A 22274-nucleotide genomic window follows, 5' to 3' on the forward strand; every position below is an offset into this window, starting at 1 on the left:
GCTGTAGCAGAGGATAGTCTTCTTAGCTCACAGCAGTGACTGAAATGCCCAGTCAGGGGGATGCAGCATTATCTTCTCTCGTCTGGTAGGCAGTGCATAGTGCTTTTTCTGGTGTTTCCACAACCTTTCTCTCTTAAATTACTTCATCTTTGTTTTGGTAGGATCCAGCTTCTTCCTTCTTGAAAATTTAAATAATTTTTAAAATGCCTTAAATAATTAAGAAAATGCTTTAAAATATCAGACAGGTATGGAGGCAGACAGAAAAAAATAAATGAATTAAGATCATTTATTTATTTAAATGAATTAGGATCCCACCACCTTGGTGCGATCACTGTAAACATTTTAATGTATCTGTTTCCAAACATTTTTCTGTGTTTTCCAAAAATAAAATTATAACTTGATTTTCTCACTAAGCAATATATTACAAACATATTTTCATGTCAATATGCATATATATCCACAACATCATTTCTAATGGCTGTGTTACATATGGATATATCACAGTTTATCAATCCATAGAATTTGAAATCGGAAATCCTGTTATTTTAAAATCATTTAAAATACCTAACAGAAAATAGAATATACAAGCACACATATGCTAAATTGAATATAAAGCAGTATGTATTTATAGTTATGTATGTTTAATATATGTGTTTATATAATTACTAATATGTGTATAAATATATTGATAGGTGTGTGTGTGTATAACTCAGTTATTCTTTTAAGCAAGCAGGCAGGAAGGTGAGTTTCGCCAGCATGGGTAGGAAGGACAAACGTCACCAGGACTCTAGTCCTGCCCTTTCGTACTAAGTTGTGTCATCCTAGGTCAGTGATGTAACTCTGTATGCATCCATTTTCTTACAAGTACACTTTGACCAAGAATGCTGTCCCTATGTAATTCAGAGTGTTATTTGAGAAAATCATATGCATCTTAAAGTGATAAAATAAAATCATATAAAGAAAGACAATTATATATATTCTTTAGATGAGATGTGCTTACATAATATTGTGATTTTAGTATGCAGAAGAATTGTGCTAAGGATTTTCAGACACCAGAAATGTTTGTTTGTTTTTGTGTTTTGTTTTCTTGGTGACAATGGCTATCGTGTGCTGGAGATTCTAAAAATACGCTTACTGACCCTGTGTCAAGGGTGATTTTAAGCCATAAAACTGGACAGTGAACTAGGAGGCCCTGGGGGATTCTTCAGCACAGTAGTTCCTAACCTGGAGGAAGAGTTTAGGTAATACGTGATTTAGTGATACGGGCTGTGTGCACATTTCCGGAGCAATAGAATGAGAAGTGCCCCATGGGATGAGCTGAACTTTTGGTTAGATTTGAGGATTTTCCTGAGAAATCATTATGTGAACATTTATCATCCCCCTGGAGCAAGCTTTTTAAGGACCAAGGGCCCAGCTTCTTCTACCGACAAGCTAGCTGATAAAACTCGTCTGTCATTGTGCTGCTGTGTTTGGTTTCCCATAAAACGTGTTTCAAGAACATTTGGAAAGGAAGCTATGCAGTGGAAATGAAATATATATATATATATATATATAAAATATATTTTTAAAGGAGTCAGCATTTAAAACATGTTTGAAACAATGTCTTCAATAAGGACACAAGGAAATGACGTGCTATAGTCGAAGATGTCCCTGGGTTCAGAATCAGGACGATGGGTCCCACCGTGACGCTGCAGCCACTTAACAACTTAGGCTAATCCCCAACCCTCTCTGGGCTTTCTTCCTTACCTGTGAAATAGGAACATGAATAGCTGGCTGTTCCCTGGGAAAGAGGTGGTCTCACGAACACCATAGTAACCACTGATATTTTCCTATTTTGAATCTTAGGAAACTTACTGTGGCAAATGCATTCTCATTCTTTACTGACAAATAAAGATTTTCAGAGGAGTAACTTAACATTTTTTAGAATTTATTTTTGAAAAATTGTGGTACACTGCACATAACGTGAAATTTCCCATCTTAACCATTTTGAAGGGTATACAGTTCAGTGGCATTAAGTACATTCACATTATTGTGCAACGATCTCCAGAAGTCTTATCATCTTACAGAACGGCAACGCTGTATTCACTAAACAATAACTCCGCATTCCTTCTTTCCTCCATCCCTGGCAACTACCATTCTACTTTCTGTCTTTACGAGGTTGACTGCTCTCGGTCCCCTGTATAACTGGAATCATAAGGTATTTGTCCTTTTGTGACTGGCTTATTTCACTAAACATAATGTCTTCAAGGTTCATTGCACATATTGTAGCATGTGTTAGAATTTCCTTCCTTTTTAAGGCTGAATAATATTCCATTGTATGTGTATACCATATTTTTTTATCCATTCATATCTGTTGACAGGCACTTGGGTTGTATCCACATTTTGGATTTTGTGAATAATGTTGACATGAATATGTGTGTACAAATGTCTTTTTGAGACCCTTCTTTCAATTCTTTTGGTTATATATCCAGCAGTGGAATTGCTGGATCATATGATAATTCTATTTTTAATTCTTTGAGGAGCTGCCATACTATTTTTTTTATGGTGGCCATTTTACATTCCCACAACTGGTGCACAAGCGTTCCCTTTTCTCCACATCTTCACCAACACTTGTTATTTTCTGGTTTTTTGTTTGTTCTTGTTTTTGGATAGTAGCCATACTAGTTGGTGTGAGGTGGTGTCTCACTGTGGGGTTTTTTTTGCGGTACGTGGGCCTCTCACTGTTGTGGCCTCTCCCGTTGCGGAGCACAGGCTCCGGGCATGCAGGCTCAGCGGCCATGGCTCACGGGCTCAGCCACTCCGCGGCATGTGGGATCTTCCCAGACCGGGGCACGAACCCGTGTCCCCTGCATTGGCAGGCAGATTCCCAACCACTGGGCCACCAGGGAAGCCCTCACTGTGGTTTTGATTTGCATTTCCCTAATGATTAATCATCTTGAGCATCTTTTCATGTGCCTTTTGGTCATTTATAGATCTTCTTTGGAAAACTATCTTTTCCCATTTGGGGTTGTTTTGTTGTGGCTCAGTAGTAACTTACTGGCACTCATGAAACTTATGAAAACAGTTTGAAGAGATTTGAAAGTTTCTGAAGTATTTGAAGATTTAATATGCATTGCGTGAAGGCACAATTATGTGCTATACTAACTGATTTTGAAAGAACTAACCTTATTTTTTATTTCTCTTGAATTTCTAATATTGAAAGCAAATGCACCAGATTTCAAGTTTTCTTAAATGATGTTCCTTTATTTACTCTTCCCTCACTCCTGCTCTAACCATGGATGGTAGATGAAATTTACTGGGAAGCAAGAGAGACAATTTATTCTGTAATAGCGAAATTTAATCAAATGTCTTCCTATTCATTAAAAATTTTTCCTTCCTTTTTAGTGCTTTCTTCCTTTTTTTTCTGACCATGTTGCTGAAGAGACCAACTCTACGTAGGGGAAAGTGATAGCATCTCTAGGGTCTTAAGGCTTCTAAAAGACTGATGAGAGTTGAAGCTGCATGGGGCAGATCACGAATGGCCTCGTGTACTAAGGCTTGTGCCCTGTGGTGAGGATATTATATTACAGAGAAAAACAACACAAGATTGTTTTGAGCTAAGATTTCCATCTTAATTGTTTCTGAAAATATTTCAGAAGATAATGACTATCTTTTATGTCAGACTACCAGAAAGTTCACTAGTAACTTAATTTCATTTAAAATATGATTTCATAGGGAGAGAATGGAAGAATGTAAGTAAGAATGGCTAGCTAGAGGAGCTGATTTATAAATCATACAGTAAGATGCCAGTCACTTCTTGGTCACCACTTAAATATGACCTAATATGATAATGAAGTAGTCCCATTCTTGGGTGATTTTTAAAAGGAAATAATGAAGAGGGATTATGGTGTCAAGCAGATGGGCTGTTCCTGAGCAGGAACCACGAGTAAGGACATTTTCAGTGAGAGGAATAGCATCTCGATTTAGATTTCCCAGAAGCAGACCCTGAGAAGAGAATTTGGGTTCAAGTAATTTATTTGGGTGGTGATACCAGAAATACTTGGAAAGGGAATAAGGAAGTGAGAAAGGGTGGAAAGTTAGCTGATAAAGCTGTCTTGAGGGCTTCCCTGGTGGCGCAGTGGTTGAGAGTCCGCCTGCTGATGCAGGGGACACGGGTTCGTGCCCCGGTCCGGGAGGATCCCACATGCCGCGGAGCGGCTGGGCCCGTGAGCCATGGCCGCTGGGCCTGCGCGTCCGGAGCCTGTGCTCCGCAACGGGAGAGGCCACAACAGTGAGAGGCCCGCGTACCGCAAAAAAAAAGAAAAAAGAAAAAAAAACAAACGCTGTCTTGAGCAAGCAAATTATGACTGTGGGTAACTTAATTCTGCTGAGGAACTCCGAGAGCCTGAGAAAAACATGCACTTCTGAGTTTTCCTCCCAAGGGACAGGGGCACTGGAATATTTATATACCCAGTCCCAACGGTCATTGGTTGAGGGCTTGTCCTGGGGGCAGTGCATCTCTGCACAGGTGGGGAACTGGAATCTGGCAGCCAGAGAAGTCCTCCCACAAAGAGATGCAAGGACTGGCAGTGAAGTCTGGCCAGTGTGCCCCAGGTGATCCATGTGGCTGGGTCGCTGGCAGCGTCCGCTGCAAGCGGTCTGCTTCCTTCAGAGCTCTTTTCTCCCCCCCTTGCGGAAGCGTCAGCCTTTCAGAACCATCATGATTATCACCATCAACACCTTCAGTCCATTTTTATAATGAATGCCAGGAATCTGTGGGTTCTGTAGGAAATCAGGTCTTTCTGTTTATTAACCAAGAACACTTACCGAATGTTTTCTATGTGGAACGTCTCTTTGTAAGAAGAAAGACTTTCTGGGTGAAAATCTCATTATATTCATAATGTAATGCTAGATAAACCCCAATGCAATAACATTTTAATAAAAGCATAACCCAGATAATGTATGAAGGATACAGAGAGCTTGATAATATTATTGTTCTCCAAAGAATTTAAAATATTTTGTACAGCAATTAATCTGACGCAGAGGAAACAGGGAGCTTAGACACAGAAAGAGCTACTCAGAGGGCTCGGCTGACAGTGGACAGAGTGAAAAACTTATTTTACTTCACCTTTGCCTTTTTGGGTCATTCCTCCTCTTATTTCCTTTCCATGCCTTTTCCCAATTCTTATCATTAATAATAAAATCTTAAATTATGTATTGCCCTGACAGTTTTACAGTATTACATAGATTCATGTTAACTCTAGTTAGCCTGAAGACTCTGGTTAGATCCACCATGTGGTGCTGACCTGAGGGGTTAAGTTGCTCGGCCTAAAAATCTTGCTTCAAGATACTCTGATTCAAATCCAGGATTCTTCCTTCCATGCAATCCATCAACTGCAGATTCTCTTCTATTTCAGCTCTTGTCTGAGACTGAAGAACTTTTTGTCTAGAATTATTTAACTGAGTTCTGGCTTCTGCTCTGAGTTTTGTCACTTTAATGACATCACATAACTTTCCTATTGTGTAATGCCAATCTAGTTTGATGTCTAGGTTAAAAACTGATCCATTTCTTAAATTCTGGCACTTGAATATGATTAATTGTCCTCTAAAGGCTAATAGTACCTAGATGGCATATGCTTAGCACTCAGTAAATGTTAAGGTTTTATTAGATATTACTCAAGATTATTATAATTATTATATTTCTTAAAAGGGTTTCAAGCATTCTCACTGCCAGGCCTGCTTCTGATATCTAAAAACAAAACAAAACAAAACAAAAAATTATTTTTTCTTCTTCCCTTGCAGTGCTTGTCATAGCCCAGTGCTAATACGCTCGGCTCTCTGCCTGCAGGCCCAGGTAATACTCGTAAAATGGAGATTGCCTTGGTGTATAATCTTCCTAGTTCCTTTACTGAAAGGAAGAGGGGGTCGAGTTGCTTATCAGAACAAAGCAGCATCACATAATCTGTCACCTGAAGAGAAGGAGGGAAGCTTTAGATTTCATGCAAGTTTTTGAGAGGAAGAAACACTACTAAAACTATCTAAAAATAGTAACAATGTCACTACTAAACGTTCTTAGACTGTATTCCACTAAATATGTATAGCCAAATTCTGTGCTCTATTATTATTTGTGTGGGGTTATGTCACCGTGTTTGTGTTCAGTTAGGTTCATTTGTTTCTATTTGTTTTAAATTTTTGGAACTGCTTCTTTTTTGTTTGTTTGTTTTTGGTTTATTTATTTTTTAATATAAATCATTTACTCAATTCCAAAGTCAAAACTATTTACAAATTACAACCAGGTAAGCCTCACTTTCATCCCGTTCCTCTACCCACTTTCCTCCCTCCTTTTATTTTTGTTTAAAAAATTTTTTTCTACTGTTTCTTTTTACAAATACAGGCAAGTATGTATACTGAGGGGTATCCTATCTCTCTTTTCTTACATGAAATTAGCATACTGTATCTATTGTACTGTACCCTACTTTTTCTCTTGCTTTGTCCTGGAGATTATATGTATATATGTCATTTTTCATAGTTACTCATTACATGTAGATGCCATAGTTTATTCAAATGTCCCCTGATCATAGACATTTGAATTCTTTACAGTCTTTTGTTCTTGCAAATAATGTTGCAATACATATGCCATTTAACATATTTATATTTAGGACAGATCGCAGAAGTGGAATTTCTGGGTCAAAGGGTAAATGCATTTTTGTTAGTTACTGCTCAGTTTCCTTCTACGGGGTTTCATTTTGCATTACCACTAACAGTGTAATGAGAATGACTGTTTCTCCATAGGGCTAGAACTTTAAAAATTGATTTCACCTTTTCTTTCACCTCAGTTTATTTTTACCTTGTATTTTAGAGGATATAATTCAAATTTCTTTAGTGTCATGAGTCTGTGTACCAATAGCATTTACTTATTTATTTATTTTTCATTTTTATTAAACTACAGTTGATTTATAACATTATATTAATTTCAGGTGTATGGTTTAGTAATTTGATATTTTTATAGATTATACTCCATAGAAAGTTGTTATAAAATATTGGCTATATTCCCTGTGCTGTACAATATATCCCTGTAATTTATCTATTTTATACCAGGTAGTTTGTACTTCTTAATCCCCCTCACCCATTTTGCTCCTTCCCCCACCCCTCTTTCCACTGGCAACCACCAGTTTGTTCTCTGTATATGTGAGTCTGTTTCTGCCTTGCTATGTTTGTTCATTTGTTTTATTTTTTAGATTCCACATATAAGTGAAAACATACAGTATTTGTCTCTCCCTGTCTTACTTAAGTCACTAAGCATAATACCCTCCAGGTCCATCCATGTTGTTGCAAATAGCAAAATTTAATTATTTTTTATGGCTGGGTAATATTCCATCGTATATATATATGTATATACACAATATATACAACATTCCATTGTGTGTGTGTGTGTGTATATATATATATATATATATATATATATACACACACACACACATATATATATACCACATCTTCTTTATCCATTCATCTGTTGATGGACAAGAAAACTGGGTAGCAATACCCATATCAGACAAAGGCAACTTTAAAACAAAATCTATAACAAAAGACAAAGAAGGACATGTATTGATAAACAGGTCAATCCAAGAAGAGGTTATAACATTTGTAAACATTTATGCACCTAATACAGGAGGACCTAAATATAGAAAGCAAACATTAACAGATATAAAGGGAGAAATTGGGGCTTCTCTGGTGGTGCAGTGGTTGGGAGTCCGCCTGCCGATGCGGGGGACACGGGTTCGTGCCCCGGTCCGGGAAGATCCCACATGCTGCGGAGTGGCTGGGCCCGTGAGCCATGGCCGCTGAGCCTGTGCGTCCGGAGCTTGTGCTCCGCAATGGGAGAGGCCACAACAGTGAGAGGCCCACGTACCGCCAAAAAAAAAAAAAAAAAAAAAGAAAGTAAAGGGAGAAATTGACACTAATATAATAATGCAAGGGGACTTTAACAGCCCACTTATATCAATGGACAGATCATCCAGACAGAAAATCAGTAAGAAAGCAGTGACCTTAAAAGACACATTAGATCAGATAGACTTAATAGATATTCACAGAACCTTCTTTCCAAAATCAGCAGAATACACATTCTTTTCAAATACACGTGAAACTTTGTCCAGGATAGATCACATGCTAAACCACAAAACAAGTTTCAATAAATTTAAAAAGATTGAAATTATTTCAAATATTTTTTCTGACCACAATGGTATGAAACTAGAAATCAATTATAGGAATAAAACTGGAAAAACCACAAACACATGCAGACTAAACAACATGCTACTAAAAAAAGCCCAATGGGTTAATGAAGAAATCAAAGAGGAAATCAGAAAATACCTTGAGACAAATAAAAATAGAAACACAACTTTTCAAAATATATGGGATGCAGCTAAAGAAGTTCTAAGAGATGTTCTTAGCAATGTAAGCCTACCTCAAAAAGAAGAAAAATCTCAAATAAACAACCTAACTTCCCATCTAAAGGAATTAGAAAAAGAAGAACAAACAAAACCCAAAGTCATCAGAAGGAAGGAAATAATAAAGATTAGAGAGGAAATAGAGACTAAAAAAACAGTAGAAAAGATCATTGAAAGAAACTGAGTTGTATCTTTAGAAGATATTGATAAAATTGATAAACCTTTAGCCAGACTCATTAAGAAAAAAAAGAGAGTGGGCCCAAATAAACAAAATTAGAAATGAAAGAGGAGAAGTTATAACCAATGTCATAGAAATACAATCATAAGTGAATACCACAAACAGTTACATGCCAACAAATTGGACAATCTAGAAGAAATGATTAATTCCTAGAAACATACAATCTTCCAAGATTGAATTAGGAAGGAATAGAAAATCTGAATAGACCAATTCCTGGTATTGAAATTGAATCAGTAATCAAAAAACTCCCAACAGACAAAACTCCAGGACCAGATGGCTTCACAGGGGTATTCTGCCAAACATTTAAAGAAGAATTAATCCTTCTAAACTATTCCAAAAAATTGAAGAGGAGGGAATATCCTAACTCATTCTATAAGGCCAACATTTTACTCTGATACCAAAACCAGACAAAGACACTGCAAAAAAAGAAAATTATAGGCCGTTAGAATTTAGTGACAACTGTTCCAGAGTGACATGAGAATGGACAGCTCTGCTTAGAGTTTAGATTTTGCTCGTTTCCAACATACTGGAGGTTTCAGGGCAGAACTGAGCAAACCATGGATTTATATGGAGAACTGGAGCTTTGCAAAGCTCCTAATTCTGATATTCATTGGGTAACTTCCCTTAAATTTATTTAAAGTAATTCCAAAACTGTCAAATCCATATTCACACATAAATGCAAAAGCATATTACAAAGAAATCTATATTTTGTTTTCTAAACTAATTTTTCCCTTGAACTTAAGATTCTATTCACTTAAACACATACTTTATTTAATAACAGGGTTTTGGGGAAAATGATACAATGAAAATTCATATAGATTCTAACGTGCCTCTTGATTTCAGAACTATTGAAATGTAAAAAATCAGATTTCTCAGAATCAAGGAAATAGAGTTCCACTGAGAATAGAGAGATAGTTATACTTTTTGTTTTTCACCATGAAATACATAATAATTTCCTGTATTATACTTCATTTGCTTCTGGTTTGGTCTTCTTTGACCTACTTATCCTCTGGAATATATATATCATTCTTATTTTTCTAGGTCTCGTCTCTACCTTTCTGACATATGTAGTCCCTTAAGAAGTGATTTTATCTATTTTGCAAGGTTTGTAGTATGAAAAAGCCAAACTTTACTGATGGCAATGAACACTTTGCATTTAAATATTAAAATTTGATGTCCTATCTTAATTAATTTTTAAAAATATGTCTGAGTGTGGCAAATTCTATGTAAAATATTTTGACTCTAAAATTCCTGTAGTCCAAAATTGAAGCAAGTAAGAAATATTAACCTACTTTTGTGTCTAAAGTTTGAACAAATCATACTGAGTCATCAGCGGGATCGTCAGAGACCTCATATTTTACCTTCATTTAAGTCTTACTGATAGCCAAACAGGAGGGATTTCATTCATTGTTTTTTACTCCCCAAACTTTTCCTGCATCTCATGTTTTTAAAAACAGCTTTATTGAAATATGTTTTACATACCATAAAATTACCCTGTTCAAATTTACAATTCAGTAATTTCTGGTAAATTTACTGAGTGGTGAGCCATCATAATACATCAGCTTTAAATCATTTTAATCATATCTATAAAATCCTTTATGCCGATTTACAGTGAATCTCCATTTCCACCCCCAACTCCAGGGAACCACTATTCTATTTTCTGTCTCTGTAGATCTGCCTTTTCTCTACATTTTATATAAAGGAATCATACAGTATTACATGATTTCTTGTGTCTGTCTTTTACCTAGCATTATGTTTTCAAGACCCTTCCATGTTTTAGCACGTGTCAGTTGTTCACTGAACAGTATTCCATTGTATGAATATACCACACTATTCACTAGTTGATGGATATTTAGATTGTTTCCCATTTTTGGCTATTATGAATAGTACTGCTATGAATATTTGCATGCAAATCTTTGCCTGGGCATATGCTTTCATTTCTCTTGGGTAGGTACCTAGGAATGGAATCACTGGGTTGTATGGCAATTGTATGTTTATATTTTTTAGAAACTGCCCAGTGTTTTTCCAAAGTGGCTTCTGCATCTCATTTTAGCACTTTCTTTATTGTCAGAGGAAAAAGACCATGTTTCTGTCATTCACTCATTCACAAAACTCATTTCTTTATTTTGCATGTGTTGAACACGTACCTTGTCCCAAGAATTAATGATATAACGATAAACACAAAATTGTTTCCTCCAAAGTGCTCACCATCTGTTGGAGAACCAGAGGAATACCTAGATAACTAAATACAGTTAAGAGAAGTATGGTAAGCAAAGTCCACTGCTGAGGTTGAGGTGCAAAGAAGAGGGCACAATTCCAGGCTTGGAGGAGCAGGAAAAAGTTTTGGAGAAGGTCACACCGAAGTTGATTTGTGGAGACATATCTAGGGGAGTGAATGAGGAAGGGCATTATAAGCCTAGGAGCAGAAGGCATCCTGCCCTGCTTGCAGTCAGAACCCCTTTACCCAGATCACCTTTACTTTTCTTCATAGCAATTATTGCCTAGTGTGTGCTATGTAATTTATGTGTTCATTTGTTGAGCTATTGTCTCTTTTCTCCTTGAAAGTAGAGATCTCTGTCTGTTTTGTCCACTGATAAAGCCCAAATATCTGACACGGTATCTGACACAGTACCTGACACAAAGAAATGGTACTCAATAAATATTCATTGAATAAATGAATGTATAACCACAAACAGTTTTGATAAACATGTGTGTTTAATGCATAATACACCAACCACAGATGAAACTTCACTGAGTTGAACAAAATCAGAGTTGCTGGGTAAAGTGGATGGATGGGTACATGAGGAGGAACACATTTAAGATTGTAGAACATCACGTCACAAAGTAGAGAGCAGTGTCTTGTTTCAGAATTTAAGACTAGATTTGGTAAGACAAGTTTGCACAGTGACCAAAGGATGGTTTGATACTTCTGGTAAGAGAACAAGATTTTTATTACATTAGAATCCAGAGAAAAAATTGCAGGTACCGATGCAGAAATTTCAAGTAACTTTTCAGAAATTTAGGAATGATTGAAGAGAAAGGATGCCATTTGAGAAAGTTATTTAATTAATACAATAAGGAACAAGGGATCTGAGGGGGTGGAGGAGGGAAAGGAGGAAGAAGAGGAGAAAACTGTCATTTCCTTAGGATTTTCCCACTGTGATTGTCATTTTTGAGGCATTTTTTGCAAGTCAAATAAGCAAAGACAATTTTTGACACAGTTGTGATTTTGACTACACCTTGAATGTCTTAGGTACAATGAAAAATGCCTTTGCTCATAAAGGAAACATTACTGGGGAAATACTAAAGCATCTTTTACTCATATTCATTTTGGCTCTTGTTTGAAGGAATCTCAGCCGTCTCCATTTTGCAGGAAAGGAATCCACCCAAATGAAGACTTACAATTTATCTTTTACATATATCTGTATTTAGTTTTTTGTTGATTGACTTTTGTGTTGTTATCATTTAATATGGGCTTCTTGTACTGAAAAAAAATTGTCTAGAGACTAATAATGCTATAAATTGGGTGCTAATTGTAATTCAGCTCAATGGAAGTATTATTCTCTGTGTTTTAATTTTTTTGTTTATTTTGGTTGAATAAGGGGTAGGGACCCTGGAGGAAATGAAATTGTATTATTAAGCAGGGCTTGATCATGAAGCACCTTTTATACTCTGCTAAGCCTCTTAGACTTGGTCTAAGAGCAATTGGAAACCGTACAGGATTTTAATGAAAGAAGAAGTTCATGGAGTGAAGATTTGCTGTGACTGTGATTTGGACACTAAATCAGAGGAAAGGACAGAACTAGAGAGAGGGATAATGGTTCAGAAGACTTTTGCAGTAATTCAGGTGAAAGTTAATGGTGGTCTGAAGGAGGTGGTGGATAAGGGATGCATTAAAGAGCTGTGGCAGATGCAGCAATCATACAACTTAGTGGTTATTTGCACAGAAGCTGAGAAGGAGATTGAAGCATCAAGGGTGTCTTCCATATTTCCTTTTTTTTTTTTTTTTTGGACAACTGGATAGAAAGTGGTATCTTTCACTGAAGAGGAGAACACAGGAGAAAGAGGAACAGGCATTTCATGGAGTAAAATGATGAGTTTGGTTGTGGATTTTCCACTCTTGGGGAGAGTCTTAGTTTGTGCTGTCACATAACAAAATACCATAGTCTGGGTGCCTCCAACAACAACTATTTGTTCCTCCCAGTTCTGGAGGCTGGGATGTCCAAGATCAAGTTCTGGCAGATTCCATGTCTGCTGAGGGGCTTCATTCTGGTTGGCAGACAGCTGCTTTCTTGCCATATCCTTAGATGGAGGAGGAGTAGGGAGAAGAGGGGGAACCACTGGTCTCTTCCTCTTCTTATAAAGGCACTAATCCCATCGTAGGATTAGTAAGGGCTTCACCCTTATGACTTCATCTAAACCTAATTACCGGGCTTCCCTGGTGGCGCAGTGGTTGAGAATCTGCCTGCTAATGCAGGGGACACGGGTTCGAGCCCTGGTCTGGGAGGATCCCACATGCTGCGGAGCAACTGGGTTCGTGAGCCACAACTACTGAGCCTGCGTGTCTGGAGCCTGTGCTCCGCAACGAGAGGCCACGACAGTGAGAGGTCTCCGCACCGCGATGAAGAGTGGCCCTCACTTGCCACAACTAGAGAAAGCCTTGACACAGAAACGAAGACCCAACACAGCAAAAATAAAATAAATTAATAAACCTAATTACCTCCCAACGGTCCCACCTCCAAATACCATCACTTTAGGGTTTAGGGCTTCAACATATGAATTTGGGATGGGGGGGCACAAATATGGGGTCTGTGGAACACCCATTGAATAGGTACACTAGGCAGTTGTATCTTGGGACAGAAGCACCAGGATTGAAACGAGTCTGAAGTATAGGTTTTGGATATGTGTGTACAATGGTTATACATGCAGTCATGGGTGTGTGTATGATCCCTGTGGAGAGTACTGGAATGAGAAGAGAGTAGGTCTGTGGTTAGAAATCTGGGAAATACTGACATTTAAGAAACAGACAGGGGGAAGAAGACCCTGTGAAAGAAAGCAAGGAGTAGTTAGAGGAGAAAGGGGGAAGCAGGAATGTGTTGTTAAGAGGCATTTCAAGAGGGAGGAAGTGGGCTGGAGTGGCCGTTCCTAGACTTCAATTAAATGAGGGCTAAAGAGGGTAGTGGGATTTAGCAACATGAAAATCACTGGGGTCCGTGGCAACTACCCCTTCTGTGGGATTGTGGGCGTAGAAATGAATGAGGGGAGGAAGTGGAGACAAATGGTGAATATAGATTGTTTTATTCTTTCTAAAATAATTACAGGAATTTACACTAAAATACCCTAGCCTATCATAGGGTTGTTTTAATCAAGGGGAAATTTACATGAGATTGTCCATTCCTTAATGAACAATTCAGTGGTATTTAGTACACTCACAGTATTGTGCGACCACTATCTCTGTCTAGTTCCAAAGCATTTTCATCCACCCAAAGGAAAACCCATACCCTTTAAGCAGTGGCTCCCTATTCCCTACCCCCACCCCAGCCCCTGGCAGCCACTAATCTGTGTTCTGTCTATAAATTTACCTATTCTGGATATTTCCTGTAAATGAAGCATGCAGTATGTGATGGTTTGTGTCTAGCTTCTTTCCCTTTGCATAATGTTCTCGAGGTTCCTCCACATTACAGTATGTATCAGTACTTCATTTGTTTTTATGGCTGAATAACACTCCATTGTATGGATTGACCACCATTTATTTATCTGTTCCTCTGTTGACGGGCACTTGGACTGTTTCCACCTTTTGACTATTGTGAATAATACTGCTATGAACACGCATGTACATGTATTTATTTGAGTACCTGTTTTCACTTCTTTTGAGTATATATCTAAAAGAGAAACTGCTGGAGCCTAACATCGTTTTTTAAAACTATACTTTTAGTGTGGGTGGGGGAGGGATGGCTTGGGAGTTTGGGATTGGCAGATGCAAACTATTATCTGTAGAATAACAAGATCCTACTGTAGTGCACAGGGAACTATATTCAATATCCTGGGATAAACAATAATGGAAAAGCATGTGAAAAAGAGGGTATCAATATATATGTATAACTGAATCACTTTGCTCTAGAGCAGAAATCAACACAACATTGTAAATCAACCATACTTCAATAAAATAAATTTTAAACACTATACTTTTTTTTTTTTTTTTTGCAGTACGTGGGCCTCTCACTGTTGCAGCCTCTCCCGTTGCGGAGCGTAGGCTCAGCGGCCATGGCTCACGGGCACAGCCGCTCTGCGGCATGTGGGATCCTCCCAGACCGGGGAATGAACCCGTGTCCCCTGCGTCAGCAGGTGGACTCCCAACCACTGTGCCACCAGGGAAGCCCTAAACACTATACTTTTGTATAATGCTAACTGAGAGTTCACAAGGAGCATTGTGCATTGTAGAAAAAGTTAACATACCCAGTCTCTTTTCAAGTTCTTTACATTCTCTTTGAGATAGGATTGGTGAAACCACCATTCAGTAATTAAATAACACATCAAAAGAGAGATAAGTTGAGTGAAAAAAGCATGTATAATTTTTAAAGAAGGAAGTGCCCTTTCGAATTGAGTTCTGAGTTTCATAAGAAGAAAGCACTTCAGGTGAAGAGTTTGGATAAGTTGACTCATGCAGGAGAGAGAAGACAGGACAGGGCTAAGGTTGGAAGTTTCACAGTTTAATATTTCTGAAGAAAGAGTGCAAGTTGCACCCTATTTGGTGATAAGGGAAAGAAACACAGATGAAGAGCCCCCATGGTGCTGATTTCATAGCTAGCTGACTCTAAAAATTAAGATTGTATTTTTAAAACCCATTTTTACTCATCTCCCAATAACTGACTCTTTTATGTTTAATCTTGTGGATTGTAATTCTCCATCAGAGACACCAGTGTAGATGGAAGATTTGAGCTCTGTCTATGATAAGCAGTCTAGCCTCCTATGGTTCAGTTAAATTTTATTCATAAAGTAAAGATTAAGACATTTTTAGAATGTCTTAATGGAACAGTAAGTGGAACAATGATTACATTTCTTGTAAAATTCTTGGTGTTTTAAAGTGGCATTCATTCTACATCCTTAAAAGTGTCATTTTCCTCTGCTGTCTTTCCTTTATAGAAAAAACTCCTGGGAATTGATTATGGAACTGAGATTTTCCAAGACATGGCTCTGTGATTTAACCCCCAAGGAACTTCCTAAAGACTTGGGAGAGGAAAAAATGTTTGTTCAGTATCTGTTAAGTGTTTTATTTGTCTGAGCTCACTTAAGTCCTATTACAACCAGTAGGTGGTAGATCCATGATATGAACCTCAATTTACTGACTCCAAAGTCAGGCCTCTGCTCACCATATAATAGCTAATTAGGTTTCTTCTTATGTGCCTGTGGCTTGTGAGAGAAGTAGGATGAGAAAGATGCTGAGGATAGCAGGAAGTGGAGCTCTGATAGGTGAGCTCTGATGTTTTCTAGGAAGACAAAAAGGGGTCGGGCAGGTCCTACTTGTGCCACACATTGGCTGTCCCTAAACTGTGCCATGTTACTTCTCAGGGAAAGATTCTGGATGATTTATCAGAAGAATATTAATTCCTCTTAAAAATATGTATCTAGGATAAGTCCAATGCTGATTCAGAGGGGTATCTTTTTTTTTTTTTTCGTGGTACGCGGGCCTCTTACTGCTGTGGCCTCTCCTGCTTTGGAGCACAGGCTCCGGACGCGCAGGCTCAGCGGCCATGGCTCACGGGCCCAGCCGCTCCGCGGCATGTGGGATCTTCCCGGACCGGGGCACGAACCCGTGTCCCCTGCATCAGCAGGCAGACTCTCAACCACTGTGCCACCAGGGAAGCCCAGAGGGGTATCTTTTGACACACCTCCATTTCACTTACTCTATCTCTATTCAACATATATGATCCCAATAAGTGAACTGCTAAGATGGACACTTTTATTCATATTAGTGTATGTATTTGTTTCAGGCAGAGAAAGCTGATGGATTTATCAACCTGCCTGATTTCACTGTAGAGAGAGCATCTGAATGCAAGAAAAAGCAGTAAGTTGTCTATCATTTTCCACAAAATATGGAGCCAGGATAACATCTCTTTATAATGTTCCTCAGGTGATAAGGTGATGTGGAAGTTAATGATGGTGACATTCAAATGTCTGAGAATTTTGACTTTATGGGTTGGAACCCCAAACAATAATAGAAGCTTTTAACCTCTTGTCTTCTGGAATTTCATTTTGTGGAGCAGATGGATTTTAAAACCCCACGGAGCCCTAGCAGGGCGTGCTGTTAATGATGGTGTCTGTGATCCAGTGAAAAGCAAGCTGCCATCCAGGACTGGCAGGGTGACGAGATGTCAAGGCTGTGTCCTTGTAAAGAGAATGACTACATAGGAGTCACCAGAGCTGCAGATATGATACCAAACCAGTTTCTTTTTCTTAGTTCATGAAATTGTCAGTAACATCCTTGAAATTGAATTCTCTGAGATGTCTTAGACTTGGGGATTAGCCCCCTGATATAACGGAAGTCCAAAAGGTTTGAGAGCGGACAGGAGCCAAGAGTCACCAGCCCATGACTCTAGACCAGCTAGCCAGACTCCCAGTTAAGTGCTCTTCCCATGATAGGATCCAGCTGCATTTTGCATATGTGCCCTCTTCACCTTTCACTTATTCTTTATTCTGCTTTTGACATCTTTTCCTGTTTTATTAGAGTGGGGCAGTTCCCTATTGACCTGTGTTCCTAGTGACAGCAATTGATTAGTTTATTTTTAATGAATAAACTGGTGTTGGCTTTAGGTCTTTGCCATTCTGATATAGCTTCCTATCTTTAGTGATACACGAGGTTGTGGTTTTGACCACACTGGTCATTTACAAAATCTCTGGCCCATACAGCAGGACTTCCTGTCTAAATGGTAAAAGGGAAATACTTTGTTATCTTCAATGTTCTATACTTTTCTTTTAAACGAAAAATCTGCCTTATATTTTTCCTTTACTAATAGAGAATAGCTTGGATAAAGTTTTTGATGTGTTTTCACAGTGTAGAAGTTTTATACTTGATTGTTTTTCTGTAAATACAATTATTGTATATGCTTGATTGAATTTGAATGAATACTTTGTTTGAAGGAATTGATCTGAGTATTTTGAAGTGATACATCTATCACTTTATATTTTAATTTATTGTCTATTTATAGCAAAACAGCAAATGAAAATAAAAGAATATATCCATATGTTTTAAATAGAAACTATTGATCAGCCATGACTCAGTCCTGGTCTGGATGTCCTGACATGATGAATTACCCCTCTGCTCTCTACATAAAATAGAGATTAGACAATGGGTATTTAACGTAACTAAAACTTTTGTTTTTCTAAATTAACAAAGAAAGCAGATGAACTTACCATACTTACATTTGACTGTTTTACTTTCGACTACATTGTTGACTACACTAACTTCTAATTTCTTATGTGTCTGTGCTTTTCCCCCTTCAAGTGCTTTTAAGATCAGCCATCCACAGATCAAGACCTTTTATTTTGCAGCTGAGAATGTGCAGGAAATGAACCTGTAAGTAGAGAAACATCAGTAAATCCAATCTTTATGGGAATAGATTACTTTGGTCAGGTGTCTGAATTTTAAGCACATGTGCATATCAATTATGATTTTTTTATTTCTGCTGCTTTAAGGATTAATCTCCTTAGCAGTTATAAAGTCTTCTTGCTTTCTTTTCTAGTATTTAGAAGCATTTTGGAGAGCTACACAGATCAAAACGGCTATTTTAGGAAGAAGTAATAAGATTCTTCTGAGGGAACCACTAAGTTGAGAAAGGAATAGAAGACATTATAAGAAAATGTTGATATGAGAATCAGCATCACAGGGAGAAAGGCTCGAAAGAATGGTGTAACCGATCTCACAGCTTTCAGAATTCTACATGAAAAATATCTGCAGCATTTCATAGTTGCTGTGTGATTATCATGATTCATGGTTATCATCTCTCCATGTTCTGTCCCCAAATTTTGCAAAACATCTTTGTTTAGAGTACCTCTAATATAAATACATATCCCTAACTCCATTTCCTGTTTGCTCAGTTTAAGTAAGTGGAATATACTGGTAGAGTGTTACTCGTCTTGCGACATCCCCTGCTGGTTTAGATTGCGGTGTGATCGCAGTGGCTCTTACTTGGATGAGGCTCTATATATTTAAGGTGCTTGAGGCACCAGAGGGCATTCTATTTAAGTCCTAGTCTCAGAATTCAGTGTTTCTTATTACTTTCACTTAATTAATTAAAAATATATGTATGAAAAAAATGTATATGTAGGGAATAACTATTATGCGCTTCCTTGCAGCAGATCCCAGGCACTAGACCTGAAAAATATGGACATCATCCCTCCATTCACAGAGCTTATCGTTTAATCTATTTATATTTAATTATATATTTATATCTATTAATTAATCAGTTTATGTTTTAATAGATCTTTATTGGAGTATAATTGCATCACAATACCGTGTTAGTGTCTGTTGTACAGCAAAGCGAATCAGCCATGTGCACACACGTGCCCCCATATCCCCTCCCTCCTGAGCCTCCCTCCCATCCTCCTTATCCCACCCCTCATATTAATTTATTTAGACGTAATGATTTTCTTATCTATCTGTTCTCTGTAATTTCTCTTTGGCCTCTTGCTTTAGAAATGTAAAGGAAATAAAAGCTGCTTTTTACTAAACATGTATGAGCAGGAGTACACACACACACACAGAATGCCTTACACCATATCCCCAGGGAAGCCTTTTCTCCCTAGAAGCATTCTCATTTGTTCCCTGCGTTTATCTCGCCACCACAAACCTTTAGATGAGGGCGGAATTGCTCTTTACCAGAGAAAGTTAGAGAACCCTGCGTTAGAAATGACAAAGCAAGGTACTGACAACGGCGTCTTCCAAACAAGTCTTTAATTTACTTGGACAAGGAAAGAAGTTTCTTGACTTTTTGACTTTTTGACTTTTAACTCCCCCCCCACCAGCTTTCTCAAGCATCTGAGAAAAATAAGAGCAGATACACAAAAGGAGGAGATAAAAACTTCACAGTCAAAGCTCTTTATTTCTCTTTTTATTTGCGTTGGTAACGCTAAATCCTATTGACTAGCAAGGTCTAGGTGTGTGGAAAGCTTAATGTCTTGCCCAGCGGTCCTTGGAATCATATAGTAGTGAGTGTCAGTCCGGAGCCGAGCCATCCATCAATCCCAAGTGGTCCTTTCTAAGCTTTAATGGTGGTGAAACAGGGCTGCCCGTCAGCAACCTCTCCCCACCCCCATAGGTTCCCTTGGTGCCTGGCTTCTCCCAAACAGCTTCTTGTATCTCCAGCTTTCTTCCGGTCCACATCCTTCCCATTCATCCTGTGACTGGTTCTTTCAAAGTCGTTCTGTTCTCTCCAACAAGGGCAGAGTAAGACTGAGTTTACCAGAAAAACAATGACTGCGAAGGGTTTTGTTACCGAGAGAATTTCTCTACCTACACAGTGAAACACATTTTAAGCCAGTAAAAGTGTGAGACCCTTACAAGATTATCTGAGTCAGCTCTATTTCAGGCAGATGTGCTTTCTAAATCACACATCAGTTATTTAGCTCCCTGCCCACCCAGTCCTCCAGTTTTTGTTTACATTTCTGGTCCATTTATCTTCACTTTTCAACATACTCCCTTTGCAGAGCTCTATCTAATGGCAAGTACAGTTGCATGATTATTATCTACACACTCTGCCTATTTGACGTTAAACCAAAGCCTTTTATAGTTATGAAAGCCAAGATCTCATGGCCTATCTATGCTGTGAAGATCTGTTAATTTTACTTGAAATTATTTTAGTATTTGTTTATCTTTCCAGCTTACAAACAAGATGTAAAATTGAAATTTGAATGTGAGGTGTCATGACCCATATATTTGAATCTCTCAGTGACCTTTATACTCAAAAATTGTCCGTCTGGCTACTCATAAATAAATGGCCCATTTTGTCTGTGCCTGAATGTATCACAATTAATGTATCATAATTTTTCATTTATAATGTCATTATTAAGCTTTATTATTCTGAAGATGGTTTTTCTAATAGCCAACAATGCAGAATCCCGAAAGTTAACTTCCTCCACAAGAGTAGACGCTGCGGGGGAGGGGGGTTAAAGCTTTTTTTTTTTTTTTTTATTAATTAATTTTTATTTTTGTCTGTGTTGGGTCTTCGTTTCTGTGTGTGGGCTTTCTCTAGTTGCGGCAAGCGGGGGCCGCTCTTCATCGCTGTGCGCGGGCCTCTTACTATTGCGGCCTCTCGTTGCGGAACACAGGCTCCAGTCGTGCAGGCTCAGTAGTTGTGGCTCACGGGCCTAGTTGCTCTGCAGCATGTGGGATTCTCCCAGACCAGGGCTCGAACCCTTGCCCCCTGCATTAGCAGGCAGGTTCTGAACCACTGTGCCACCAGGGAAGCCCTAAAGCTTTGTTCTGCAGTAGCCCCTGAAGAGCTTCCTTTCTTACTGATGAGGTCTGTTTAAGCTAGGACGGAGTGCATCTGGGTATTTCTTAGTGAGATGCAGAGGCGCTAGGGAAGGAGGGAGTGGTATCTGGAGAGATGGATCCTGTTTCAGAATTTCGCCTCCTTGGGAAACTGCCTTTTTGGGTGGTGACGTTTCTTTCAGTGATGATGAAGGAAAAGGTAGTTAAGTTTAATAGAAGCACTGTGTGTTCTGCAGGGACCCTCAATTTACAAGTATAGGGGTGAGTAATTAAAGGTAATGAAAGGGTTGGTTTCTAAACAAAGACTGTTGTTAGCTGCCTTTCTCAGACGGTGTTTGTGGGAAAAATGTCATTTTGTACATCAGTTTCTTAACACTCGTGCTTCTTCAACACACACATTCTCATCCAGTTAACATACAACAAACTCCCAGGAAACATCTGTCATCTTCTTTTATGTAAATATGTCTTTTTGTGTATCCATCTATTTAGACACAAATAGAAAGTTTGCTACTGCCTGGATGTTTTTTAAAAAAAGTGCTTAGCAAAGGAGGTACTCCAATCCCGTGGGTTCTAGAAAGAAAACAAACAAGATTCTGAACAATCACTAGTTTTTCCTAGCAGGTAACTGATGGTGGCAATTAAAGGTATATGAGTTTTGGGTAAGGGCTGAGAAGAATCTGTTTTACTGTTCAATACTCTTCTGCTGTATCTGGAAAGGAACTTAGAAACGTCTTTTCTTATTTCAGGCATTCTCAATTCATCTATTTTTTTGTCTTGTTATGTTAAAAAAAGAAGTTTGTCTATTTCACTTTGAGATGATTGTTTTGCGGGCAGGTCAGCTTATACAATTATGAAATCAGGAATAAACTAGGAATTAGTGAACCATTAAATTCATGGTGCTTTGCCTGATCAGTTTTTAAAAATGTACTTTTAAGTGTTTCTTTTAGTTGAGTAATGCATAAAACATCTTCTTGTAAAGAATCATGTAATACAGAAGTATGTAAAGTGAAAACCTTCCCATTCCCCCAACTTTACCTTCCCGTTCTACTTCTTTCCCTAAGATAAAGCCACTTTTCACAATATGACTGTGTCCTTTCTGAGGCTTTTCTTTGCACACCAA

The 22274-nt window shown here is 38.2% G+C and overlaps 2 protein-coding genes across 3 annotated transcripts in view; one reads left to right on the top strand and one right to left on the bottom strand.

Annotated features, from left to right (window-relative positions):
- The window catches only part of IPCEF1 (interaction protein for cytohesin exchange factors 1), a 183075-nt gene that overhangs the window by 118351 nt on the left and 42450 nt on the right, over window positions 1-22274 (top strand). For both annotated transcript variants that reach the window (XM_067701721.1, XM_067701722.1), the window contains 2 exons: window positions 16656-16729; window positions 18167-18238. In XM_067701721.1, the coding sequence (XP_067557822.1) occupies window positions 16656-16729; window positions 18167-18238 (146 nt within the window). The remainder of the gene's footprint in view (window positions 1-16655; window positions 16730-18166; window positions 18239-22274) is intronic.
- OPRM1 (opioid receptor mu 1) overlaps window positions 1-22274 on the bottom strand; it is a 160323-nt gene that overhangs the window by 16159 nt on the left and 121890 nt on the right. The gene's annotated exons all lie outside the window — the stretch shown is intronic.

The sequence above is a fragment of the Pseudorca crassidens genome, chromosome 13 (genome assembly GCF_039906515.1).
Source record: "Pseudorca crassidens isolate mPseCra1 chromosome 13, mPseCra1.hap1, whole genome shotgun sequence".
In the NCBI taxonomy this organism is placed as follows: Eukaryota; Metazoa; Chordata; class Mammalia; order Artiodactyla; family Delphinidae; genus Pseudorca; species Pseudorca crassidens.